The sequence below is a fragment of the Scleropages formosus genome, chromosome 13, assembly GCF_900964775.1.
Source record: "Scleropages formosus chromosome 13, fSclFor1.1, whole genome shotgun sequence".
In the NCBI taxonomy this organism is placed as follows: Eukaryota; Metazoa; Chordata; class Actinopteri; order Osteoglossiformes; family Osteoglossidae; genus Scleropages; species Scleropages formosus.
Genome location: NC_041818.1, coordinates 22083173 through 22110354, shown reverse-complemented (window position 1 = coordinate 22110354; position 27182 = coordinate 22083173). Strand labels below are relative to the sequence as shown.

At 49.4% G+C, this 27182-nt stretch overlaps 2 protein-coding genes across 4 annotated transcripts; both read left to right on the top strand.

Moving 5' to 3' along the window:
* The first annotated feature begins 2994 nt into the window (after nt 1-2994).
* On the top strand, nt 2995-8404 carry LOC108923008 (uncharacterized). Of its 3 annotated transcripts, none has more exons than XM_018733450.2 (4): nt 2995-3126; nt 4631-4732; nt 4921-6489; nt 6999-8404. In XM_018733450.2, the coding sequence occupies exons 2-4, from the start codon at nt 4631-4633 to the stop codon at nt 7041-7043; spliced, it is 1716 nt and encodes a 571-aa protein (XP_018588966.2). In that variant the 5' UTR covers nt 2995-3126; the 3' UTR covers nt 7044-8404. The 3 variants fall into 3 exon arrangements, with proteins under 3 accessions (XP_018588966.2, XP_018588964.2, XP_018588965.2); XM_018733448.2 differs by having other exon boundaries at nt 2996-3126; nt 7192-8404; XM_018733449.2 differs by lacking the exon at nt 2995-3126 and adding an exon at nt 3194-3266 and having other exon boundaries at nt 7192-8404.
* A 3251-nt stretch (nt 8405-11655) lies between these two features.
* tnfsf10l (TNF superfamily member 10, like) lies at nt 11656-23243 on the top strand. Its single transcript, XM_018733285.2, has 5 exons — nt 11656-12446; nt 16557-16706; nt 19834-19870; nt 20260-20364; nt 21447-23243. Exons 1-5 carry the CDS (start codon nt 12252-12254, stop codon nt 21902-21904), a joined length of 945 nt encoding a protein of 314 aa, XP_018588801.2. The 5' UTR covers nt 11656-12251; the 3' UTR covers nt 21905-23243.
* Nucleotides 23244-27182: the final 3939 nt, after the last annotated feature.

Genomic DNA, 27182 nt, shown 5'->3' with positions numbered 1-27182 from the left:
TGAACAGGCAGCTTTAATGACTTACGATATAGAAGTATGCATTCATTACGGGAAGACTTTTAGACCATGGTTGAATGCTTTTGAAAATTCAAGAACTGTGCCAGATTATTATACCGTACACACCTTTGGTATAATGGATAAATGAGTCGATAACTTCAATGAAAGGCAAATATTCCAATTTGTCTGAACTTCCTCAGTAATTAGGAGAATCAGTTGAGAATAATGATGTTCCAGGACATTTCAGACCTCATTGACACAGACTCCAGGAGCATACACACTCCTTGATGTGGGTGTAACGCAAGCGGACGTCTCCCTCACCCTGTCGTGTGTCTGCCAGCACAGTAACCATGACACCAGCGTGCTACCTGTGTGAACTCAGCCTTCTCAAACCTGCACTTGTGCTGGAGAGGATTTCACGTCTGGTTGTGAAAACCTTCTTGAATGCTGGAAGGGATTCAGCAGTTCTGAGAGACAGAGGGAGCTCATTCTACCACATCAGGGCCAAAACTGAGACCTGAGTTTCACATTTTGTACACCTATGAGGGGGATGGAGCATCACATTCCTGTTGGAGTTAAGAGGTGGATTTTATTCTGTAATCATTTTATAATCTTATACATCATAACTACAATCAGCTACTTAACTCATTGCAAATCCATACCTCAAGAATTGGACACATTTCCACACTGCTCACATTTTTATACATTTACTCACTAAGATATTTAGTTTAGCAGTTCAGGTTAACTACCTTCTTCCAGAAGCTTTCCTAGACCTTGGTCCAGCGCCAACCTTTTTGACCATGTTTTTAACCTTAACCGCTGTGCTGCCTGCTGCCCTTTTTAAAATGAGTAATTGCTTTAATTCTCTGCTAACTTAATACTGATGTTTTGACAGGTTCGCCCGATGCTATTTGATGTGCCTTTCGCAGCTTCCCATTTGACATATTGCAATGAGGCTGCACTCCGGTTCTTCGTTCCATTTATTCTTACAGTCTGCGGGGTGACGTTTTAATTTCGTTGCAACAAAAAAGCAAAGAAAGTTCCCCTCTTTTCCCCATTTGTCTGCACCTTTTAGTGCAGTCCCTCTGGCGACACACTGCTCTTCCTGCAAAGTGCTGAGCCCAGTTTTCACTGCAGATCAGACTCTTGGGCGGGCTGAATACACACCCTCGGGGTAATGTCATTAAATGTTTATGAAGCAACATTAAAGGCAGGTTATTTCAATTATATCAACTTAGAACTGAATTATTAGCGCAGTGTGATGTTTCATTAAAGCGAAGGCTGGAAATGGAAGGTCAGTATTTAGTGTGCATCCAGCAGTTAGGCTTCCTATGATTTCAGACCTGTAAGTCCAACGGTACCACTTCTGTCCTGCCCAGATAACATTTCCAGAGTACCGCATGGGCTTTGCAGTGTTGGACTTTGCCTGTCTAGCCCTCAAGCTTTACTGTTTATTGGCTCGAGGCAGCTACCTCAAGGTGAAGGCAAGTACTCTGAAATGTAAGCCCTTGGACCAAAGAATACACCATCATCTGAGGGGTCCATCTCCATACTACTGGTGCCATTGATTACCGTAGCAATAAACACAACGTACTCATTCTGTTATCTGAATGTACTTTTTATATCAATACTATTATATTAACACTCACACACTACGGGTGAACCTGAACAGCATGTCTTTGGACTGTGGGAGGAAACCAGAGCACCCAGAGGACACGCAAACTCCACAGACTGAGCAGGGATCAAACCCACGTCCTCTCACACCACCCAGACGCTGTGAGACAGCAGCACTGCTCGCTGTGCCCTCATAACACCTGTACATACAACTTTTGATTAGCAGAGACCAGGGCGAAACTCATTGGAAATATTGTCCTAAGGCAAAACTGCAGAGGAGTTCAAATAGTTGTTCAGCCAAGCCAACATAGAGCGATTGACCCATTAATGTAGTGTCTTGATTTTTACTGGAGCACTTCAGGAGATCTTGACCAAAGGTACGGCAGCAGTAGGTGGGATTCCAACCTCGGGCCTTTGAGCGCAAGGCCGTGGCTCTAATTGCTATCCTCTCTGTAAAGGCCGGCGTTCCCAGGAATAATGACATGCAAATAATACCGAGAACGTGCGCAAACAACGGAAATGCAACCCACTCGTTTACGAACACACTCACGCATGAACGTCTGATTTTATTGTACTATGGCAGTTTTTGCATAAAACATCCTTGCGCTGCCTGCCATGAATACTAACATATTACGTATTAGTACTATTATGTAATTAAGTGAGACTAAAGTCCGTTAGTCTATCAAAATTAGGCTGGTGTGTAATTAAGGCAAATTCCATGACAATTGGGAAGCCACAGCGGTTATATACTGTAAGTTTTGTTTATATGGTATTCGTTTGTTAATCAAGGTGCTTTAAAGTGAGCGGGATATTTATTATATTTATTATGTTAGACATGGATTCTCAGGTAATGCCAGCATGAGACTGTATACTCCACAAATATTGCACATCTCTTTTTTATGTGCGTTAACTAATTGTGCACATGTCATCCATGCAGCGGGATACCGAACTACTACTTACTACTTAATGTTTTTTAATAAAAAAGGTTAAATATGGTGCATTGAAAGAGCTCTAGTGAGCATACCTAATTTGGTTATAATTTAAAAATAGATTGTAGCCCTTCTGTGACATATGGAAGAGGAAGTAGCACAAATTTGCATGTTCTCAGGCAAGCTCATGCTTTACTGTATCCCTCGGAGAGATGAGCAGCAGAGGGAGTTGTTTTTTTAAAAGACCTCTAAGTGTGTGAAAAATTTCGGTCTTCGATATTGTGCTCATGGGTACAGAAGAGGCATTTTTAAGGTTGCTTAATAGAGGAGCACGAAGGGAAAGTGAAGGAGACGCATGTGCGGCCTGTGATATCACGAGGGTAATCGTTCCCACACACACACACACACACACACACAAGGACACAAACTGCCTGAGCGCCGGAGATATCTGGTGCTTTCAGACAGGAAGTGAGTTCAAACTGTTGGTGGCGAGGCCTCGTCGGTTACAGTTCCTCCGCAGCGTTGAGCAGTCTGTGTGACAGGCGCCGAGCCCCCGTCCGTCGCCCTCGCTCCGTCCCGCGACACGGTGAGTAGGACCCCTGCCCCGCCTAGTCGTGGGGGACCATCCCTCCCGCATCCGTAACGCACGGAAAGCGCCGGCGGACGGACGAAGCGTAACTTCGGCATCGCTGGCCATGTGATCATCCTCTGGGATTCGCTGCTGATGTATGTTGAAACCGGGGGGGAGGGGGGGTTCATATGTAGCTCTGCTGCACTACTTGTGTATTAATAGTTTCTGTTAATAGGCAACAAGTCCTGATGAGGAACCTAAAGAGAAGCTCTTAAAAAGCGCCTATTCCATTGTGGGGAAAACTGAGTAAATAAAAATGTTTAGTGGCAGAAGAAGAAAAAAGACACACGCGCACACTCCGCACGTGTGCCCACGCCTGGAGGCACGTGTATGCTTGAGGGCCGGTCTGCACTTCATGGGTTTATCTCTCGATAAAATGCAGCATCGCCCAAAATTTCCCAGCTATACACAGGGGGCTGCAGCCAGACAGAGATAAATATTTCTTTAGTAATATTCCTTTGGCTTCATCGTTTCCTGTTTCTCCCACAAGAGTTACACGGCCGCCAATTACGAATTCAACGTACGCCAGGTCGAGGTTTTTTTGGAAGCGGGTCGAACGTGCACGATGAGACCTACGTTCGGACGCTCGTTGGCACGGATTTGTAAAGCGGAGCTCAGTTAAAGACATTATAGTGCGGTATTTAAACGTTACTGCAACATCCAGGAGGGGAGCGACAGGAGAACGTATGGCCGCTGGCGTCTCTGAGTAACGGATGCAGTGACGCACGTCAACACGCCTCTCCCTGTTCATTCAGCGCCGTCCAGCTGGCCTCCCGTTTCCATATTTCGAGCCACTGAGGGAGTCAGTTAGAGAAGCCTGTGCTGTATAAAGGCTACAAGTAGGCAGAATATATGTGGGGCTTCACTTATCTGGCAGCACCACCTCACCACGTCCTGATCGAAAGCAGAACTACTTCCTGTGCGCCACGTGACCCTCTTCCAGGAACTGTGCCCCGATCGCTGTCTCACCGCTGGCCGGGTTTTACGCCATGTTTAAGTTTCTTTACTCTGACTGGAAGGGGGCGTGGTGGCGTGGCGGCACGGCGGCGCAGCGGGTTTGGCCTGGTCCTGCTCTCTGGCAGGTATGGGATTCGAGTCCTGCTTGGGGTGCCCTGGGATGGACTGGCATCCCGTCCAGAGTGTGTCCCCCCCCCCCCCAGCCTTGCGCCCTGTGTTACCGGGTTAGGCTCCGGCACGCAGCGATCCCGCTCGGGACAAGTGGCTTCAGACAGCGTGTGTACTCTGATTGGCTCCTGCCGCACCTTGAATAATAATAATAATAATAATAATAATAATAATAATAATAATAATATGGCATGTACACGCGGCTGCTCACACCTGTCTGTCACACATCAGAATTAGAGCCCCCAACACAGCAGCTCTTTCTTCGGTATGAGTAGAAGATGTAAATTCCTGAGTTTTCCACTTTGGGGTGACTCCTGTTTTCGATTCTGACCAGATGGCCCTGGAGGAAGAGTGGCTGCGCAGCCGTCTCAGGCTGTGTGAGCTGCGCACGGAGGAGAGACCTGACTGTGGGGAGACGCGCGTGGGACACATGCAGGTAGGCCTCTTGCTCACAGCCCCAGCAGACACCAGGGGGAGACAGAGCACAGCCCACTTGCAGGACAGGAATGGGAGGGCTGTCCCTAGAAGAATGAAAGGAGATGTGTTTTAGCGCATTGTAATCAAGCCCTTTAAATATGTAAAAGAAGGCCATCGGCGAATGTAAAGATCACACCTTCTCTTCAGGTGACTGTCAACTGCCAGGCCTGTCCCCCGCCAGCGTACAACAGATGCTCTCTTCTGAGTTCCCTGAGCATGTATACCCAAGCCCTGATGGACGCCGCGAGGAGGGCACCTGCCGGGGAAGGACCGCCGCCACGGGCGAGAAACGGTGCCCTCGAGGGGTTTGCAGCGGCCCTGACGGAAAGCATCCTGCAGTCGGCGTGGCATCGCTGGGAGGTGGGCGAGAGCCAAAGGGCGCAACACTGTGGCCAGCATGAGGAGGACAAGGCCAAAACCTCGTCCCAGATTACGGTCCCTCCGGAAGGTGCTGGACACGCACCGAGCGTCACTCAGGAACGGAAGCCCCCCTTGGAGACACTGTGGGAGGCAGGGGGCGATGAGGGCATGGCGGTGTACGATGAGGACAGCCTCCCCTCCGCCGTGGCCCACTCTGCGCTTCCCAGTGAGGGCTCCATCGACTACCCTAGTGCTCCGCCCACCTCCCCCCTTCTCCCAGAAACGGTCAGGAGTCCAGGAGGTTTCTCAAGGAGCCTCAAATGCGGCTTGGCCAACGGATTCCGTCCCTCTCCACCCCCACCGACCCCTAAAGATGCCGCCTGCTCGGAGCAGGGCAGTCCCGTCATCGGGGAGGACAAGGCAGACTTCATGGCGCGACTGATGCGCTCGCTGTCGCTCGAGTGCACTCAGGACGAGCTGAGCGGGACGGAGGTCCAGAAGGACGGGACAACGAGGAGCGGACGAGCCAGAGCGGAGATAACCTGCTTATCGGATTATGCGGACTGGCTGTCGGCAGAGATCATCGAGGGGCTCGTGACGCTCAGCCCAGAGCAGTCAGAGGAACCCGGCGGAGTGGAGATCAGTGCTGAGAGTCCTGGCATACAGAGTCACCAGACGGGTCCTATGTCCTGCAGTGTGGAGGGCGATCCAAACGGTGGAGCCACACGCGCAGCGGCTGAGAGCTGGGCTGAGAGGGTGCTGGAAATTGCAGTGCTGGAGGCAGCGGCAAAGCAGAAGGAAATGCAAGAAGGTTCCGGGCCTTCGAGGGCAGGGCCGTCTGTGGACGTTGCGCCGTGTCGTGGGACTCCGACACAGAGAGGGCACCCCGACATCGGTGGATCCGGGATGGAAGGTCTGGAGGAGCTTGCTGAGGAATTGGTTGCCGAGGCTCTGCAACAGGCAGGCCTCTGTCAACAACCGGACCAGGAGCAAGACGGTCGCTCCGAGAACAACCTGACCCCGGCGCTGGAACAGAGGACGCAGCCCTGCCTCGAACCCCAAACCCTCGGCAGGTCAAGACTCCCCAGCCTAGGACCAAGGCCCCACCTGACCCCTCTGCCTCCCCGGTGCAGCTCTTTCGCATCAGACCTAGCGGAGAAAGTGCTGAGAAGCTCTACGCTGGAAGCCGCCAAGCTGCGCAGAGGGCCGGCTGGGTCACGGGTTCGAGCGCTGCTGGGCAGCTGGAACCACAGCGGCTCGCGGGCACTGCAGGGCCTGCTCCTCTGGGCTGCCGCCTCGCACATGGAGACCGCGGTCCTGCAGCTCACACTCACGGACGCGCAGCTTCAAACAAAGGTACGGCAAATCCCACGCAGCATTTACACTCCCAAGTTAGTATCACCAAAGTGCAGCTCATATCACCCAGTGCAGAACAGTTACAGTACAAATACAGCCTAACCAGAGTTACATTGAGCAACGATAATATGAGACGTGTGTGAGTTCATAAGAGAAATACAATTATGCTACACTTATGCACTTTATTGAAAAATATTTTCCGTCTCCATAATTTAACCACAGATGAGGTCATCAGCACTGGTAACATTTAGCATTTTTCCAATATGAAGTGCAGCATGTGCAACGTATGCAGATAGTGTGTTATAATATACATATTCATACATACATATGCTAATTTAGACATAACTGTATTGCTATCATTTTGATGTCCTGAGAGGAACTTTTTCTAAAGCAGACTAGAGCACTTAAATATTTGTACATCTTCCCTTTTTATGTACATATTTCGCTCAGGGGTAAAACAGCTGCTCCCACTGTGGGACTTGAATATGCATTTACATTTCTTCATTTAGCGGACGCTTTTTTCCCAAGAGACGGAAAATACAACGAGCGCATGACATCAGCGGAAAGAGACACTTGGATGCAGGCGCGTGATTCTAAAGCACACTTAATTTGTCACAGCTTTGGATTTTAGGGCCAGGTGTTTAACCAAGTCCCACTGCTACATGATCTTCCTGCCCTGACGCGTTTCGTACCGTGGTTCAGTTTTGCAGCGTGGCCCGGCGAGCGCAGCTCTCTGGCTGGACCGTGGGAGACCTGGTCACATCGGTGCTGCGGTTCTGCGAACAGGACGAGAGGGCCGTGGAGAGGAGGCAGAGTCTCACTGACCTCTGTCTGATCGAGTGTCTGCAGAAGCAGCTGGGAGAAGCTGCTTAGCGGAGCCAGCGACTAGTGCGTGGGGGGGGACGTCTCCAAACAATAACAGCAATACAATAACAGCGCTGGACTGAGACAAGAGCGCAAGAACGGATGCCGGAACACACGGATACATGGCGACTGACACGACGCACCAGAAGCAGGACCGATTCCCCAGCTATAGGACTGTCATCATGGACTGTCGTCACTCCAGGCCCGGGGGGTGTTTTTTACATGGAAAAAATACATGTATCACTTGTTTTTATACTGGATTTTTGCACTGAATAAATATGCAAATGTGGGTTATTTACGCGTTTCGGATGTTGTAAAGGATTGCGTGACTTGACACATACGAAAAGATGTGTTATTTCTACTTCGCGGCCATTTGTCAACAACAGCAGACAAGGATTTGTATCAGGAATGCTCGTCGAGTATGTGAATGGGATGTAGAAAGTAGCGTCTAAAACGGGGGTTCTCAGCCTGGGGTTCGGGGACAGACGTTGTGGGTCCGTGAACACGGATAGGAAAAAAATGCCCATCTTTATTTTCTCTTACGTCCAGCTGAAATTTAGCACTTCCTTCAACTGTGAATGTAGTCAACATTAATATTTTTATATCATTGATTATTTCAATATAACTGGTCCTTTGTAACCGTATGTATTTTATTCCATGCATTTAAATACATTATTCTGAGAAGGGGTCCATAGGCTTCACCAGACCACCAAAGGGATCCATGGCATAAAAAAAGCTAAGAACCCCTGGTCGAAAATTGCATCTAACAACGGGGCTGCAGTTTTAAAGCAATCTGGTGTCCAGTGACATACAGCAGTAACCATAGGGCTATTAGTTCAGGACCCAGGAGGCAGGCAGCTGTTCTGCCCCCTTAGGCAAGGTGCTTAACCAAAATTGTTGCAGTAAAACCCAGGAACAAATCAGTATTTGTAATCATCAACTATAAAAGCGCAAGTAGTCTATAATGAACTATAAAGGCACAAGCGCAAGTAGATGCACAAAGTGAAACGTTTTATGAAGCTGTTTTGAATAAAAGAATCTGCCAAGCAAATGAGTAAGAGGATAATTAATATTAAAGACTCGGCAGTGGTGGTGTGTGCAAGTGAAGGCTGTGCCCCTCTGGGGACTGGTTGGGAGATCAACTCCCACATCCCTGTTACTAACATAACATCCCTGACCTACTCTGTGTGTGTGTGTGGGGGGGGGGGTCGGTCACCGGGCGGGGGTCACCAGGTGGTGTAGTGCTTACAGTCACTGCCTTCAAATACAAAGCCCCAAAAGACAAACACTGTATGCTGGCAAATTTTTCGTATGAGATCTACAGCAGGAAACGAAAAAAATCATTTGAGTTAATCCATCAGCTATGTCTACACACCCGACATGCCATTCTAGGGCTGTAATGGTTTTAAAAGACATTGAATATAAAAAAAAGCTGCTTGGTCCCCTTTTTAGTTCCAGTTGCTAACTCAGCGGCTCACAAAAAAAATTAACGTCACGGCAGTTTGTTTTTAACATGGTTAACGCATCTCTTATCGGTATCTATTGGGTGTTTTATAGCACAGGTTGGGTGCCTGAATTTGAGCCCCCTGGCAATGCCAGCATTCCAGTGTCAGCACGTTGTCTGTAATTTAATTTGCGATGCCCTTGCACGTAGTCCTGGACCCATAGCGTGTGTTTGTGTGTATCGCTTGGCTCACGTTGCTGCAACCATGCCAAAGCGCTGCCCCGATGCATGCGTCACATGTTGCTCAGATTATTAAGAAGCACAACAGTCACACTCTGATGGCAAGGTCGGCAGGCCGCTTCTCGGTCTGTCACATGACTCGCCACAGGAGATACATGGCCATATCGGGCTAAAAAACTGTACCTTGAGATATCATTTCAATAGGAAAAACTGGAGCACCTTTGTCAAGGATGATCAAAATACTGTGAGATACCGAAGTAAACAGATTGTTAGAGATACACCTGAGGAGGGTACACAAGTAAAGTAAAAATGGATGAACGTAAAGGAACAGCGGTGCTGAAAACACCGAAAACTGTTGAAGGGGCTGAAGCCTTGCAAGCCTTGCATCCAGCGATTCTAGGATAGGCTCCGGACAACTGTGACCCAGACCAGGAGGAGCGATTAATGAAAATGGACAAATGGATAATGAGGAGGACACTGCACTGGGACTTCATGGTCTCGGTGAAGCCACTGGATGACAGCTCATCCGTTATCTCCATGCCCATGGACCGATGAAGCTCAAACCACATTTCGAATGCACATCAAATCAAAGTCAACCTCATTGTCATTCCACCCACAGGTGAGTTACAGATAGAGCAGAACGAAATTCCGTTTCTCTTTGGACCTCCGTGCCCCATCGAACATAGAGTGCAAGCGTGTTACAAACAGGTGAGTGCGAATGCAACGTTTCAGATACAAATTCAACGTGATGTTGAATGCTGGCGTCTTGATCTAGCGGAGATCGAAAGGAAGGAGCTAATTCCCGTCCTTGGAAGGTGAACTGCTCCAGTCTGATGGGGGAGGAGGTTTTACTCTCAAAGCCATGTATTCCTTCTAAGGGCTCCTGCTGAGCGGCCAAGTCGAGCAGGAGGGGGAGAGAGAAAGAGCACTTGGTTATTGGCTCGGTCCCAGGTCGGGCAGAACGGCTCTCCGACCCCAATCTCCTCCGAAGGAACACGGAAAACACACAACCCCCCAACACCCGTCTAAATGAAATACACTGTCAAGACTATTTTTGCCCTCTGAAACACATGCACCTATTCACATATGAAATTTAATTTTTTTTGCAAACAAACAGACTCCTTTTTCGTCCTCCCCCCAGCCTGCCTTTGCCTGACAGGCAATTCCAAGTGTTTTATTTCTCCTGCGATCTGCAGGCGAAGTGTGTCTGAGCAGTGCCTCGCGGGGCTTAATCTTAGCCAGAATTCATACCTCAGCTGCGTTGTATGCTAAGAATAAGAAGTCATAGAACTTTGTGTGTATTGGGAGGCATTACTTTCACATTCAAAGTTTGCCCCTGCGCAAAAATACCTTTAAAAAAAAATGAGTTTAAAAAGAACAAAGGAGTTTTTAAATGTCTGGGCCCCTCAGACACATAGAAACACACACTTCAGCTATAAGAAGTACTGATGTTTCAGTTCAGCAACACTCCAAGGAAGTGAAATGTGAAACAGGCCAAAACTACTGACCTTAACCTCATGCGCAAGTCAAAACCATCATCAGCACCTCTCTGCTTGGAGGCTCCTCTGCAAGGAGGTAGCCAAAGTTCTTCAAATAGACTCAGAGAAACAGCGCTGGTATGTGACTTTCAAAAGCACAGGTGGAAACAGTCCAGAGACCCTTCCTTCGCTGGAATGCAAACCAAGAAATTAAAAAAAAAAAAAAAAAAAAAAACCAGAGAGCCATGAGGAGCCTTCGTGAAGCAGCAAACTTAATTGGTCTTTAAATAGCCTTCAGGGAGAACAGTCAATTATGACTGGTACCATCATTATCAGTATAAATATTGTTTAATTGTGGATTTACCCTCTTTTTCATTTCATCATGCCTGGGTCCTGTATGCACATATATTTATGGGTATGTTGTATGGTGCTGCACCCATATGCAAGATCCCTGTGGGATTAATAAAGTTTTTAGATGCATTCATTCATTTATTCATTCAGTCACACTGAACAACAGCATTAGGTGGTGCAGTGGTTAAAGGCATGGCCTTCTAATATGAATGCAGCCGATTCAAACCCCATTCTTGACCACTTTGGCAGAACCCTCAGATGCTCTTATAAACCAACCCAAACATTAAAAAAGGGTTAAACGGTGTAAATTGTTTTCGGTAACAAACATTATTATAACAAATTATAACATCCAATACTCTGATACAGAATGTAAAAGACATTTTAATGGTTGGCAGCGACATAAAAAAAAAAAAAAATCTGCCATCATCAACAAACTTTACAGATGAAAACAGGTGAAAAGAAAAAAACATTAGTTAAAACTACGCAAATGAAAATGAAACTGTTAATAAAGCATAAGCTAGATGCTAGATATATATGTATAACTGTATATAAATAAATAAATAAAATGTATATTACCTGCAAGAAATCAGCATACACAATAAAATAAAATAAAAATAAAAAATATATAAATATTTCTTGCTGTGTACATGCATCATGATGTACAAGACAGATAAAAATCATAATCACAATGAATGAATCGATTTATTTATTATTAACTTTTCCTCGTACGTCAACACTCTTCACCGCAACTTCACCTGCGGCGCTGCACAAGGCTAACATGCAGGTTCGCAACAGCCGTGTGTGATGTCCTCCGTTTCGTGTAGCACTGACGACCGTGGCTTCGTATGCAGTGTTTCTGTCTGCTCTCTTTTTGTGCGCTTTTCGCGAATTGCGCTGAGCGCCTGTTTTCCTAAACCCAGTTCGTCGTTGAAAGGGTTAATTTAGTGGTTGCCAGAAGAGCACCGAAATGTAATCGACTACGTAATGCAGAACTCGGGGAGAGTCGGGTGGAGTTACAGCAAAGTCTGGCAACCCGGGTTTAACTCTTTCCTGCGCGCCGCCGTGGAAGCGTCTCGGCGCAGTCTCAGCGCAGTCTCAGCGCTACACGTCTGTGGGCGTGAAGTTTTCGGAGCGCCGCTTGTCCCAGAGGTGCGGGGAGGGGGGGGGGGGTCGTCACGTCTACCCTCCCACGCGAAAAAGTTAATGTAAACCTTTGTTTGGAGTGTCTCCTGCGCGCGGGACAGCGCCTGCTTTCTCTCTTTCGTTCCCCAGCCCCCAGCCAGCAGGCATCTCATCTGCGGTGCCGCGGCTCTCTCCCTCCGCAGCTGAGCTCCTCCGACCTCGGCTCGGAAACACTTGACTTGCTGGAATTGGAAAAACTTGCCATGTCCGTTCCGGGCGCGCAGGACTACTTCAGATCCGCGAGCAACGAGTCGTCCGCCTACATGGTGGTGCCTACGAACGCGCGGCGCGACGCGCCTTCGCGCCTCTGGGTCGCCATGGTGCTCATCGCGGTGGTCGTGCTGCAGGTCGCGTGCACCACCGGCCTCTTCCTCTACCTGAACGCGTCCGTGTCCCAGGTGAGCTCCGCGAGCGAGCGAGCGAGCGCGCGCGCGCCAGCGAACCGCTGGGTGAGGCGCGCGCCGGGAGCGCGGCGAAGTCTGAGCCGATTAACTTTGGCAAAACTGTAAACTGTATAATATTTCTATCGTTTCTTTTAAATCTTTTCGTCTCGTGTTGTTGTACAAAAATAAAATATAGAAAACGTTTTAAGATTCACCTATCCCTATGCATGGAGCTATAACTACATTTTACCATGTCTTCTTTGTTACTTTTGTAATGCATTAACTAATGATGCCTCAGATTGAATTTATTGGACTGGAATTATTATGTATGTTTCAGGAAATAAACTCCATTTTAGTTTATTTTACTTATTTACTACCAACCTGTGTAAACTTTAGTTTATATTATGTTGGGACTTGGCATCAATAGAGAAACTGAAAGGTGTCTATTATATGTCCACACAACTGATTATTTTTTAGACATTATGGCAGGTTTAGTGCCCTCAGTCAGTCATCCACAGGTGTGTTTCTACATCGCTCTGATGTGTGCTGTATTGTTTCAGAATGTGATTGTCTGCACTCATAAACCTTGTTGTTTGCCTTCCAGGAGTGTTTGCAAAACCTGTTTGCTGTGCGCTGATTTATAACCTTATTTATAACCTCTGAAGGTTACGTGACACTTCATTTTACACAACCGGGATCTTGCCGATGACAGGGTTCATCGTCGTCCATAACTTTTGTTCTGGGATCTTTCACTCCCAGTATGAACTTTAAAGTAAATGATAATAATCGTCTAATGTTTTGATGGATTCTTTTTCTGAAGGATCCAGTGTCAGCAGCTAGAAACTAAGGGCTCCTCAGCCTCATCTTTTTTAAACCACTGAGCTCTTCTGACAGGTCATGATGTTATTTAAAAAAAATAGATTTGTTTTAACAAGACAAGCTTTGTTTTAAAAAAAAAAAAAAATCATTTTAAATGTGAGCTTTGTGTGTGCTTGGCGGTGCCCTTTGGTGTGTTGTAGTGCAGAAATGATTATAAATCACCACCACTGGGGGCCCCTTTCAAATGAGCAGACTGAAAATTATCCAATAAACTGTAGCTGATGGTTTTGGTAGCAACCAAGAAGTCTATTGTTCAGAGAACCACCTTATAAACCATGTAAAAGTGCACAGTTAAATGAAACTTCCAGCGGCTTGTTTTCAGAATCCATTCAAAGTGTTCTTGGACTCGACTACATTGAAAATGTGGATTCTACAATGAAAGTCCATTATATTCTTGGTCTGAGTTTAATCTGTGATTAGAAACCTGCCCCAAGAGGTTTTCCTCATAAAAAGGAAATTATCGTGTTGTATATGAGCACTTTTGGGGTGCAGCAGGCAAATAATTAAAAAGCTTTGTTTCGTGGTCTTAATTCATTGTTTCAGGCAGGAAAAAAAGGACAGACATCACTAAACATTTTATAGCCGGGAAAAAAGTGGATTTCCCCTTTAATGCCGCCTTCTCTTCGTAATGAAAATTACCTTGCTTTAATGCTGTGGCCGAGGTCCAGCTTGGCAGCGGATACTCAGGAGCCAATCTGAAAGGGTTCTTGTGAAGGCGCCTTCGACTGTCAGTGAATACAGAGAATTGCTCACCCACTGGGCTTTTTAAATGCCAGATCACTGACATGCACGGCCTCCCAAGGGGTGAGTGTGGTACTTTTTTCTTGGGCGGGGGAGCTGGGGAACCTAAACTGAAGTGCACTGCGGGACAAACTGCAGCATTTGATTGTTTCCGTGGCTGAGCCTGAGTCGGCAGTTGCGTACTCAGTGTAAATAATAGAGGGTAAGTTGGAGCACAGTCGTTTTCAGTTCCCCGAGCCCCACGTGTATTCATCACACGGACCTCCCAGGATGACATGTCAGGCCAAAAATCACAGCGTTTCTCTTTCCTTGCCCGCTCTAGGGAGAACCCAGCCACATCAGAGCTGTTTTCACCGAAACCTCCCAACGTATTCCGTATCTCCAAGGTTCAAAAGAGAAGATGGGGGAATAGGTTCCTGCAGCCTTAGACAAAAGGGGTTTATGATCTTCATGCATTTTTAATAAATATCGCTGGTGTGTATTGACTCAGAGTCGGACGGCCTCGGGCACATCTCTGTTCGGATGTCCAGCACCTGTATTAAAATCACGGAGGCACAGAAAGGACTTTTTGTCTGGGCGGCACTTGGCAAGATGCTTTCTGGCATCCGACCCTCCAGCTTATCAATTCATCCCGTTGTACTGGTGTTACACAATGCCGCTAGTTAAATTTAATAAGCGGGCAAATGTATATCCAGGCTTACACATAACAGCAGTCATTATAGGGCAATGCCTGGCACCCCAGACGAAAACATTCAAGCCTGAGGTCCCGGTGGAGGCTGAAATCCAAAGTTTCGGAGATGGAAGGACGCTGGCGTAGGGAACAGACCCGATCTGAGAAGAACGGATAGGCTATGAAGGACTGAATGGGTTAGTTAGAACTAGGGATGGACTGTAGCCGTGATGTAAGGACGTATAAACACTCCTGACCCCATCTCTATAAACAATCTTCGGGCCCTAGCATAAATATCTGCTGCAGGCCTACGGGGGCGTTGGCGCCAGCCAGTGGCAGACCTGGACTGGGCCCATGGCCGAAGCGGATGTCCAATGACAGGCTTGGCCTGTGACCACATCCATGCACACGTGTAACGTGGAGTCGTAATGTCACGATTATCCAGGTGGGGTCATTGTAAGAGGGGAGGGTGACGTCAGCACTTCAGGGCAGTTTACCGTAACAGTACAAACATACGCCATGTGCTCCAGATACCGACTGGCCCAGAGCTGGTTCTGTGAGGAAAGGGCATCTGGGCCTAATTCTACATTTATTCCATTAGGTAACAATCTGCGGCACATGAAAAGGAGTAAACAGTTTCTCTGCGATGAAATAAGACCCTTGGAGGCAGCACAGTGTCGACTTTGGACCGCTGTCTCTATCTCTACCACTATCAAGTTTGATTTCGGCATTTATAAGGCTCTTACGGCCTTTTGCGGTGCTTAAAGGGGGTGCGGCGGTTTGGCCCAAATCAGCTTGCGTGGGGGCGGCCGTGCACAACCGGTGAGTCACACTGATGAGGATACAGGAGGGGTTCTCAACCCCAGCTCGTGATCGACCGTGTCCGTCCTCAAGGGCCATGCGAGGTCACCAGCACGGTCTGCTCGTGAAGGGGAGAGAAAAAGCATTATTTAAAATTCTTAATTTCTGTGACCGGAAAAGCGTCTGATAATCGCTCGCCATGATCAACACCTCACCCCATGTTCTGGACCTGATTCTGAACGTTGAGCTTTCTCTCTCTTTCCCTGCCTCGGGTTACACCGATCACGGTCCTCGTGCCACGGTACACAAAGAACTGTAAACTTAGAGAAAGCGCCTGGGCAGGAGAAAGACATTGTGGAATTGTGGTGCCGGAGGTCTGGCCGAAGTTCTGCCACATGTGGGTCACACACCTCCTCTTGTTCTCCGCTCTTCACTCGCTCTCCTTCATCCGTCCCCCTTCCTGGCTCCCCCTCTGCTGGCGCTCCGTCCCGCCCGAGTGGATCAGAAGCCAGAACCGGAGGTGACACACAGACATTGTTTCTGGCTTCCTGTGTGTCTCTCTGGAAGCGCGAGCACTTTGTTCTGAGCTGCGAAGCCCAAATCGTCCCAAGAAAGACTCCCCTGGTGAAGAGCTCCGCTCTTTCTGGACCGAAAAGACAAGATTCCCATTTCCAATACCTACATTGTGAGGCCTTCTGGGAGATTTGCCAAGCAGCCAGGGCTAAGTCCTAGTCAGTCATGCGTGGACACAAACACACACACACACACTGGCACGTGGGGGCAGTTTTACTCGAGTGTTTCGAGTCCGTCGTCCTGCAGAAAAATCCCTCATTAGCAGCACGCAGATGCTCAGCGCCTCCTCGACGCCAGGAACAACTTCTAGCAAACAAGCCCCATGTTTAAAAAACTTTTTAATTGCCCACAAAAATGTCCTTTTTAAGAATAAATGCAAAGAGAGGAAGACGCGGAACTCGGCCTCCGGCTCTTTGTTGGATCCCTTCGCTCACGGCCCTCCTCCGCCTGCTGATTGATAGGTGAAGAGCCAGGGTATGGCGGAGGAGCTCCGTTGCTTGGGCCTGCTCAACGCACTGGACAAGGACCAGGAGATCCCTCTGGACCTGGCGCCGCTGCTCGGGGAGACCTGCGTGAGGCTGGCTGAGGGCATCCGGGCATACATCTCCAAGGTAGGTGCAGGCCCTCACTGGAGCTCCCCCTGACCTGGGTTTGGCATGTCCTCATCTGTCTTAATCCTAACCCTTTACCCTAACCCTCCTAGCCTAACACCTAATGCTTTACCCCTGATTTGGGCTTGGAGTATCCTCATCTCCCTGACCCTAATCACTCTAACCCTAATGCTTAACCCTAACGTGGGCTTAAAGCATCCTCATCTCCTTGACCGTAACCATCCTAAACCTAACCCTCCTCTTCCTCCTCTATAGAAGCTGTTCTGTCAGACCCGGTCTCTGAGTCAGTCTTAACTGTGATTGTCTGTGGGGGGTGGGGTGGCCAAGTTTGGCCGACTCGCTTTCCAATGCTGGGTTTGCATCACTGGAACCTTTCTGTGCTTCGATTATGGAGGGTTGAGCTAATCTGTTTCGTGGCCTTCTGACCTCACGGCCCCCCGTCCCATGTCTCCGCCCACACGGCCTGTCACCCGTCTCTCAGCCCCCATGCTTCCGCGGCCCACGCCTTACCCAAGCAGAGTCAGCAGCAGGTCCTTGCTGGATGGCTAAGGCCACTCGAAATTACCACTGGAGGGGATGTGGGAGAGGGGAAGGGGGTGTTCATGCCTTCGGTCCTTAATCCGAAACACATGCGCCACTTCTGACGAGAGATGGAGGCAATTAACAGGCTTTGGAATGCCCCGGCTGAGTCGCGGATTGGCCAAAGGAGACAAACAGGGCCCGGAAACACATCTGCTCCGATCCAGCCCGGAGAGGACGGGCGGTTGCTGAGGGTCCGGCAGGGTCCCCACCCCAAGCCCGAGCCCAGCTGGAAGCCATTAGAGAGAGCAGCTCCACTGCAGTCCCACATGCGCAGTCATGGCCACCACGTCCTACGTCTCCACACACATGTGGAGAAGGGTGGAGGAATGGGGTAAGGGGGAAGGTGTTTGGGCCGTACCGGGGCTCGTCGTGCTCCAAGGAGCCTCGGTTGGTGGTGGGGGAGGTCCACTAGTGTTTGAGGGCTTCTGTCCATCTGCTGCTCCTGGAGCTCAGGTTCCAGGGAAGCCCCCGGCAGTCGGTTTGGTCTTCGGGGGGGGGATGGGGCTTCCCGCAGACGGACCAGCAGCCCCGAATGCAAGGGACGGGTTTAGGCAGCGAGATGCGTATCCTCAGCCCTGCTAACGCAGCATATGTTCGGTACACAACAAAGGGATCACATCTGGGACTGACATTTACGTTCATTTATTTATCTGACCCTTTTGCCTAAGGCGACTGACAATGTTAGGGTTGTACACTGAGTTCCTTACATTGATTTACCTGTTTACACAGCTGGGCAATTTCTACCGGTGCAATTCAGGGTAACTGTGTGGATCAAGAGACTGCAGCAGAAGGCAGGAGTCCAGCCTGGATCCTTCGAATGTAAAGAGAACCAACTGCCCTGCCGACTTCTCCCACAATGCACTGCACTGCATTCGGATCACTTGCGGAAAGAGCACGTGTCGGTCAAGAATTCCCCTCAGGAAAGACCGAACACTTGAGCATGTTCTTATCGGCATAAATAAAGGATGGAAAGGCAGTGATGACACACAGGCTCCGCCCATTTACCCTGCTGCTTTGCACGAACGGGATGGGCCCATGTTGCTCGCCAAGCGAAACCGTGAAAGCTGGAGAGTGCATGAGGGGAGCCAGAGCACGGCGCCCACACTCTCACCCAGGGCCGATGTCAAAACTTGCACTTCGCAGTCAAGGATAACCAAGGCAGAGCTGTGTTTTCCTGCCAAGGGAGGGCTGGCTGCTTCGGTGCCTCGCTTATCTCCAGCTTCGAGCGAATGGGCGGATCGCCTCCGTAAGGCGCAGCCCAACAGCTCGTGACTCGCAAGCGCTACCTGAGACGCACCTCGCTTCTCGGAATTGCACCTGGGTTATTTTTACTCGCTCGGCGATTCCTCTGCTCAGCTCTGATGGGGAATGTCTTACCGTGCCGGGTGGAAAGACGGGGCCTCGACTCACGAACGTGATGGAACCAAGAGTTTCTTCTCGATTTCTTCTTAACTCTAAAGTCACTTTCACTGTCAAAGCAGAGTCAGTAAAATCTTAATAACTCAGACTTTTCTAGTTTCGTTTACAGAACAGTCAGAAGTTTTGGGTATAACTATAGCACATAAAAATACTGTGCAACACTTATGTTATTTTTATTAATTTTGAGCTACACTGAAATGAAACTGCAGGTAGTTGTCGACTTACGGCAAACTGTGCCTTTGATGGACCTCCATCAACCTTTTTAAATGACTTGAGTCCCAACGTTTGGCTGTAGCGTCCTAACGCTGACCCTGCAATTGAGCAGACCCTTATTATTATTATAGTTATTATTCTATATTAGTATTTTAACATGAATGTGTGACATAGCATTGGAGATGGGGACTCGGTGTAAACTCAGTGTAAGGAGTCAGTGGTCTAGTCCAAATCCAGCATTAATGAGTCCATGTCCCACTATCAACCAAGGACAATAATTCGGGTGCCTGCTTACAGTAGAATGAAACAGGTTTGGCACCCACCAAGTACGTGGAGATATGATGGTCTGTCTGGTAGAAACCTGGTAAAGTCCAGTACGGTGAGCCACTGCCTCTTGAAAGGAATCTCAGGTGAAGAAGTGTGTTGTAGTCGCTTTAGCGCTGTATCGATATTAGTTTCGCCCCAAACTGGTGACCCTGGAATCATCATGCTTGCACTTTTGAAAGTGTGCATGGTATTTCGTCATCGGTGGCAAGTGAGCTCCTATTTCATGGATGAATGGTGAAAGGGCACCAGATGGAATAGTGGGTAGAGTTACCATGTTGCACTTGAAGGACCCAGGTTTGAATCCCACCTCCTGCAGCAGCAGCCTTAATCAAGGTACGGCACTTACCCTGAATTGCTCCAGTAAAAATTACCCAGCTGCATAAATGGAGAAATGACTAAGTAGCATCAACTAAATAAATAAATGTAAGTCATAGCAAAGCAAATAACTCCAACCGGGTGAGCACAATGGGTCACCGGTAGCCTCCGTGTTCATTCCGCGAAGCCCCGGCCTCGTTTGTTTGTTTTATTTGCCGTTCTCGTCGGGACGTTTGTGTTTTTGCGTGACGGGCCCCCTTTGTCGTTGCAGGTGACCGAGAGCGTGATCTCGAAGCAGGCGTTTCAAGGTAAGAGAGAGCCATCCTCACAGGGGCGGGTGGGTGGGGGGGTTCGGCTCAGACCGAAAGGCTCTCGGCGGAGGAGGACGTGAACGTACGTCCATCCGTAACGGACGTCGGTGCGTGTGCTCACCCCAGCCAAAGAGCCGCAGTGTGTGGGAGCGGACCTGCAAGTCTGATCAGGAAGCTCACCCCGATAGCTGTGAAATTACGCAAGCTCTTAACTGACGGTCCTGGAGCGATAAGATAGCAGGTCCAGTCTGCTGTGTTTCATCACTTGTTTTGTGCACGCACTTGTTTTTGTGTGTGTGTGTGTGTGTGTGTGTGTGTGAGAGGAAGGAGTGCTGCTGTTGGTGTTAATTTCACTTTCCATTCTTTGTTTTCCCTCTCAATTTCAGAGGCCAGAACCATGCCTCGAACCTTTAACACGACGGGATCAAAGTTCATCGCCTCCGCGGCACAAAGGCCGTCCGCCCACCTCACGCTCCGAGACAGCCAGCAGGGTAAAACTCTGCGTGTGTGTGTGTGCGTGCGTGCGCGTGCTAAGCGTTGAGCTGAAAAGTGGTTAGAGGCACAACTGTTCATACCCTTTCATACCGTAGTTTGTACCTTACAACAAGGTACTTGAGGCGAATTGCTGCAGTAGATCCCCCAGCTGTATAAACAAGCGAGCTGCACAGGTCACTTGGGGGGGAAAAGCATCTGCTGAGCAGCTAAAATAAATAAGTTGGGGAGGAAAAGCCGGGAGACACTCTGCTTGCATGTTTGTGAGCTACAAAAGGAGAGAAGAATGACGGGCGTGGCGTCGTTACCATAAGGAAGTTAATCGGAGGGAAAACGCTCTTCGCTTTCTGGGAATCTCAGTCACGGCTCAGTGCACCGACCGCATTCACATCTGTCTTTGTTAAACCGGTATACGTGACACCAGTAGCTGCATATAGTTTTTTTAATTCATTTTTTCTGAAACAGATGATGTGGTACATGTTCATGGAGCATGCGGGAGATTAGGGGAGGAGTGAGTCTGAAAGAGAAGTGTTTTGGGGACCCTTCCTGAGAGGGATTCAGCAGTTGTGAGTGAGAGGGGGAGACGCGATCCTAGAAGTGCAGTCAGTTTGATGTCACCATTTAACATTTCATGAAGATTTGTCACTGGGATGTGTTGAGCAGCTGGAAACCTCTCCTCTGGGAGGAGAAATCATCTTGATGTCCTCGAGAGAGAAACCGATGGTGTTTCGTGGTTTACGGGGAGCATCCGCCCATCCCCTCTCTCGGTGACACCAGCAACAGGAAGCAGCTTACTGTAGTTAAGAAAGTGGTTAAAGCACAGAGGGGTTCCTGGCTGAGGCCACGAATGGGCTTTCCTGCTGTACGCCTGAACATCGAGCTCGACCTGGCTAAAAAGAGCCATGCAGACATCTGTTGCTCATATATGTGTTCCTTCTACAGCCTTTTAGGTCTGGCTTGTATGAACCTGGAAGCGTTCCCCGCTCCCACATTGGGTCTGATGGAGGAATGCGACGCTCTTGTTTGTCTAACCCCCGTCCCAACCGCCTCGCTCCTCTTTTCTCCCCATCTCCTCCCCCAGGGTCCTCCCCTCAAATTCAGACCCCTCAGGTGGACCTCCACCAATCATGCCGCCACCCGCTGCGCTCCTGGGGGAACCAGAGTTTCGGCGCACACCTGCACAACATGACCCTGTCCAACGGGCGCCTGCGCGTTCCCCAGGACGGCCGCTACTACCTGTACTCGCAGGTGTACTTCCGGTACCCGACTCCCGCCGACGGCGACCAGCGCTCCGTCAGCCATCAGCTGGTCCAGTGCGTCTACAAGAAGACCTCCTATTTACGCCCCATTCAGCTGCTGAAGGGCGTCGGCACAAAATGCTGGGCCCCGGATGCCGAGTACGCCCTGCACTCCGTCCACCAGGGGGGGCTCTTCGAGCTGCGGGCCGGCGACGAGGTCTTCGTCTCCGTCTCGTCCCCCACCATGGTGCACGCGGACGACTCCTCCAGCTACTTCGGTGCCTTCCGTCTCGACCTCTGAGCTCCGACGGGGGAAAGGGGGGGTGACGGGCGCTCAGAGGTCGGCGCAAAGCCATGTGTGCCGCTGCCTATGGAGGGCGAAGGGGACATTTTTATTGCTTTTCTTCTCGATCCGAACAGAAGCTGTGTGCATGTGAAGGAAAAAGAGACCAAAGAATGTAGCGTTGATGTCGGCCCACGGGCCGAGTGTGACACTGTAGCAAAGAGACTGCCGGTTGAGGCCCGGTGCTGGTTCATCTCAACCGTGGACCGGTGCCGGAGTGAAACTGGACACAACGCCCTGCGGAGGAGCGTGAGAAGGTGGAAGAGGAGGAGGAGGAGGAGGAGGCCGCAGCTAGGTAGCCGACAGGATCTCGTGGCAGCGAGAGCGCGAGGAATGCGGTAAGGTCCAGCAGAGCGAGGTGAAGTATGCGGCTCTGCCGGTCTCTCTCGTGGCATCTGCATTCCAGTGCTGTCCGCTCCAGCGATACACACACGCACACTGCCTGGAGCCTGAGGACACCCAACACCTGAAACCAGGGACGGGTCCGTTTCCCTCGCCGCCTCCCGAAGAGCTGAGTTCCGAACTTTCCGCAGTGGATTTCGGGGTTCAGGGGCCCGGCAGCGTTTCCGGTGGCAGGGAGACGGCGGTGGGGGGAGGGGTCTCTGGGCGCGGGGGTTAGGTGGTGGCCGCCGCTTCAAAATAAACGGACTCGCCGAAGCCTCGAAGGCCCGCTCCTCGTACGGGAGCTTAGCCGGAGTTTGCGAAAGCTTCTGCCCTAACTCTGGCTAAGCTCCGAAAAGACGCACCACTTTGAGCGGAGAACGCAGCGCTTGTGGGGAATTCGCTGCTGTCCCCTCCCCCCCCTTTTGCGTGCGGGATAAGTGTATGTAAATATACAGATGTGCTCGAGTCTTTGCTAAAGCCTAAAACGCTTTTGGTGACCCGCTGCTGACAAATTGGCTTGGAATAGAAAAAAATGTTTAATTTTTTTTATTGCAAAACCTTCCACTTCATAATCAAGGCTGCGTATCTGCATTACCCAGAACCCCTTGCAGTCACCGTAAACCTGGGGCGAAGGTGCCCTGCGCTGGAATCACTGCAGCGCGTGGGAGGGACTAATAAGGAAGTGGAACCTGAAACCAGAGCTTTGGGAAACTCCACGTCCAGGAATGATAAGCTGGGTGGTGCTGAGGTGAGGGCCCTCGAGGTGCTTCCACACCTGGGCACCTCTCCCTTCTGCAGACAAAAGCAGGGAGTATTCCTGCCCCTGCGGGCGGCGCAGAATTCGCCTCCCTCTTATCAAGTCCCAACGGGAAAAGAAAGTGGTTGCGCCATCGCTGTGAGGTGTGTGTGTGTGTGTGTGAGATGTACGTCTCTTTGGAGAAAAGCGTCTCCTAAATGAATACGTTTAAATGTAATGTGTGTGTGTGTGTGTGTGTGTGTGTGTGTGTGTGTGAGAGAGCGGCCGGTGGGGGGGTGGCCTGGTTTTGTCAGGCAAGGAGGACGCGGTGGGACACTTCGGTGGACACCGACTCCATGTGTCCGGGCAGGCAGATTGAACAGCGGAGAAAAGATACGAGTCCTGGTTGTGCCGTCAGCAATAGAACAGCAGCCAAAAAGGCTTTTTTTTTTTTTTTTTTTTTTTTTTTTTGAATTGTGACATTTTTGTTTCTTGTAAATAGTGTAAAAAAAAAAAAAATAGAAAATGTTAACAGAGCCCGTGTGCTGTTGAAAGGAATGTTGCAGCAATGGTTTGTGATTAACTTTTTCTTTTTTTTTTGTGTCACGTTGCTTCCCGCTTTATGAAAAACCGTCTACCAGGTGACCTCACGTTCTCGCTGTTGACATTGACCTTGTTTCTCATCCCTCGGTACATTTCCTGGGACGCTCCCAACTCTTTACTGCTCGTTTATAACTAGTTGTACGTCTTTAATTGCAGGTGAAACGAACGGCCCTTTGTGGTTCATCGAGGTGAAATTGATCTGTTGAAAATGGGGATTAACTGGATTTAGAGTCCCTGGTTTCCTCGTCGACTCTTATTGAACGCAACGCCGTGGTCGCGCCGGACCGGACCGGACCGGCCAGCCCCTCCCTCGAAATATTGCCGTTAAACTAGGGCGAGACTTGCATGGGTTTGTCATCATTGTTTATTTCCCAGGAATCAGTGCATTCCTGATACAGCATGATATCATTCCGAACTGTACAGAACAATTTTCTTAATCATTAACTGAAATGCGGAGGGAAAAAACCCCGAAAAAGTTGCATAAGGGAGTTGAAAGTAAGAAAACCACTCTGCTCTATTCCTGAGCCAGACGTGCTGAGATGTGCAGATACTGGATTTCAGCAGTGTATATACACACACACACACACACACTCTCTCTCTGACTGTCTAACACTGTGCTCTTGAGCAGAATGTTCTCTGTCGAATGTAGCCTGAATGCAGCACAGTTGTCGGACTCATGTTGTGTTTGTCTCAAGTGCAATTCCTTTATGTGTTTTTTTTTTTTGTAAAAACATCTGAAATAATAAAACAGCTTATTTTTTGTGGTCTTGCACGGAGGACGCCAGCTTGATTTGATTCCACGCACTCGTGACTGATGGATTGGGTCCCCCCCGCTCACGGGTGAGTCACTGTCTGGCAAGTGCTGCGTGTGTGTGTGTGTGTGTGTGTGTGTGTGTGTGTGTGTGTGTGTGTGTGAGAGTGAGTGTGTCATTCACCGCCGACAGAAGGCATTCATTAAGCTGGACGCATCATTGTATTCCTGTCCTTCCTGTTGGGACAGCGTCTCTCTGCAGCGCAAAGGCGTCTGGTGTCCCTGCTCTCCCTGGGGGTTGGAATTGGGTAAATAAACAAATGAGAGCACATGGCACATCGTGGGCAGTGTGTGTTGCGTCTCCACGACGCCAGATCATCTGTACTGCTGGTTGCTGCTCGAAAACCCACATCGGGCCCTCATGTTTCAGCCCAAAATAAAATGTTAATGACTTGATCTGATTCCAGATTCATGGCCTGGAGCCTGGATACACATGAGTTTTCGTTATTTAATTTCTCCGAAAACGCTTTCGCCAGGAAGAGGGAACATCATACATATTTGCACATTAGTACAGCTGGATATTTCGCTAATGGAGTTCATGACAAGGGTTTTGTTCAACGGGGCTCTTGAACAGTGGATGTTCTCCAGGAGTTTCAGCCACCGTGTTCTGCTGACAAAGAGCAGGAGCAGTGAGTAGTCTAGTCTATAGAGCCCTTGCCTTGCAATCAAAGGCCTGGGGTTCAAATTGGATGGATGGATGGATGGATGGATGGATGGAGGGATGGACAGACGGACGGACGGGCACATGACATAATTTGCACACATCCCAGGTAGCCTCTGAACCTCTAGCGCACTGTTGATGGCTTTAATGACTTGTCCTTATGCTGCCTTAGCTGCAGTTGGATTTATAAAGCCTTGTTTTGACTCGTGATCAATACAGTTGAGCGATCTCTAGGATTTGAGAGCTGAGGAGTGCAAGCAGGAGCACCTGACAGAGTTCCTGGAGAAAGTGGCTCTCTCCTGTTGCCAACATACTGTCGCAGTGAAAGATGCCACAGATGGATTGGACGCCACTGTCACCTTCGTGGCCCTCGGAACACAGCCCTCGTTTCTCAGCTGTGACGGCTGACTCTCTGACCTCATGTGTGTTTGCTTCTCCTCCTAGACGGTTACGGTTGGGGGTGTCTGACGTATGGGCCGGGGCCGAGCGGAACGGACCCGGCGGGAGACTGGCTCTGAGGGTTCGGCTAAGTCTGGAAGGTTATATTTCATACCAGTTGCCCAACATTCAGAATCCACTGGGGTAAAACCCCTTTAGAGGAACCGCAATGCTTGTCAGCAAATGCATGAAGCAGCCGCTGACAGCGTCTGACATCACTACATGGGTGGTCCTCTCTTCAACTTCCCTCGTTGTTCTCGCATGGAGGACTTGATTTAACCCCCCTGCGCTGTTTGCCTTCCACATTCTGGATGAACCTTGTTGCACGATGTAGGTTTAGTCCGCACATTACAGCAAACACACAAAGAAATGTACTCCTGTGCTGGTGAAACGGCGTATTTACCGTTAATTCGGGGAACGGGAACTCTTGATTTTCAGATGTTTGTCTGAAGTCAAAACCATCGCAGTCATTTTTCTATATCGGATCCTTCCGTCCAAAGCAACTTTCCCAGTTACAGTATAAACAATTCAGCCACGTACAGGAGTCAGGAAATGTACCTGAGGTGTTAGAGTTGTGCTGCCGGGTCCAGGGGGGTCATTTATGTGCTTTGGTCTGCAGTCCAATTATGTCAGCGGCACTTTATACAGTCCGTATTGTTCGCTACTAACTGGAGGGCCCAGGAGCTCGTCCATCTATGAGCTATATGGACTCATGTCCACTTGCTTTTCCACGATACGGGCTGTGCAGGACATGCCTCCCTCCCCTGGGGCCCAATCCGCCCCACCAACCTACTCCACCCAGCCTTTCTTAACAATGCCAAACATTTTTCCCATTGTTGTCATTTCAGTGTTTGTGTGGATTTCTCAGATCAGGAAGAGGCTCTCTAAGAGTGGAAGTCTGTCTCGCTGGGGACGTGGGAAGTGGACCAAACGGCATCCTGGCGGTCGTCTTACGGGTTCAGCACCCGATCTGATTCACGAAGCGGTGTCTGGCTCACGCTGAGACCGAGTGCCTTCCAGAGAGCACGCTGCTTGCATTCCTATAGTCGCTGTGTTTTCTAGACATACTTGGGGCACAACGGGGAAGAGGGGTGAGAAGTCAAAATGGGAAGTGGAACCATTCCCTGACTGCCACGCAGCATCTCTTACAGGAGAAGTGCACCTGTAAACTTTGCAGTTACAAATATAATTCCTCTAAAATTATGTCAGTTATTTCAATGCATATTAACCGGGGTGAGATTTGAATTGCAGAGCCCTCACCAAAGACCTAATGGCTCTTTTCCACCCAGGACATCAATCATCCTGAATGTGATCCGCAATGACAACGGGGCTACCAGCAGGGGGAGCCGAACAGCGTCTGGCCACCGATTTCCCTCCAAAAAAATAATGTGCCCTTATTTCTCCCAGCAAAAAATTTTCGTATATCTTATGTACACATGACTAATTACGGACTGGTCCTTGTAGAGCCATTCATCACGCAAAGGCGATAATAAGAAACAGGAACGATGGGTTATTTACGTCCTGATACTGAACTGCCAGCTTCAAACCGCAAACGATGTGTTTCTCTGCTTACACAAACATGCTTCAGAAGCTCCAGGAGATG

Bases quoted from the DNA above. Each gene is read 5' to 3' on its own strand.
- tnfsf10l (XM_018733285.2), top strand. From the start codon at position 12,252: ATGTCCGTTCCGGGCGCGCAGGACTACTTCAGATCCGCGAGCAACGAG. The intron at 12,447-16,556 runs GTGAGCTCCGCG...GCTGATTGATAG, and splicing joins TGAACGCGTCCGTGTCCCAG to GTGAAGAGCCAGGGTATGGC. The intron at 16,707-19,833 runs GTAGGTGCAGGC...TTGTCGTTGCAG, and splicing joins TCCGGGCATACATCTCCAAG to GTGACCGAGAGCGTGATCTC.
- LOC108923008 (XM_018733448.2), top strand. From the start codon at position 4,631: ATGGCCCTGGAGGAAGAGTGGCTGCGCAGCCGTCTCAGGCTGTGTGAG. The intron at 4,733-4,920 runs GTAGGCCTCTTG...CCTTCTCTTCAG, and splicing joins CGCGCGTGGGACACATGCAG to GTGACTGTCAACTGCCAGGC. The intron at 6,490-7,191 runs GTACGGCAAATC...ACCGTGGTTCAG, and splicing joins ACGCGCAGCTTCAAACAAAG to TTTTGCAGCGTGGCCCGGCG.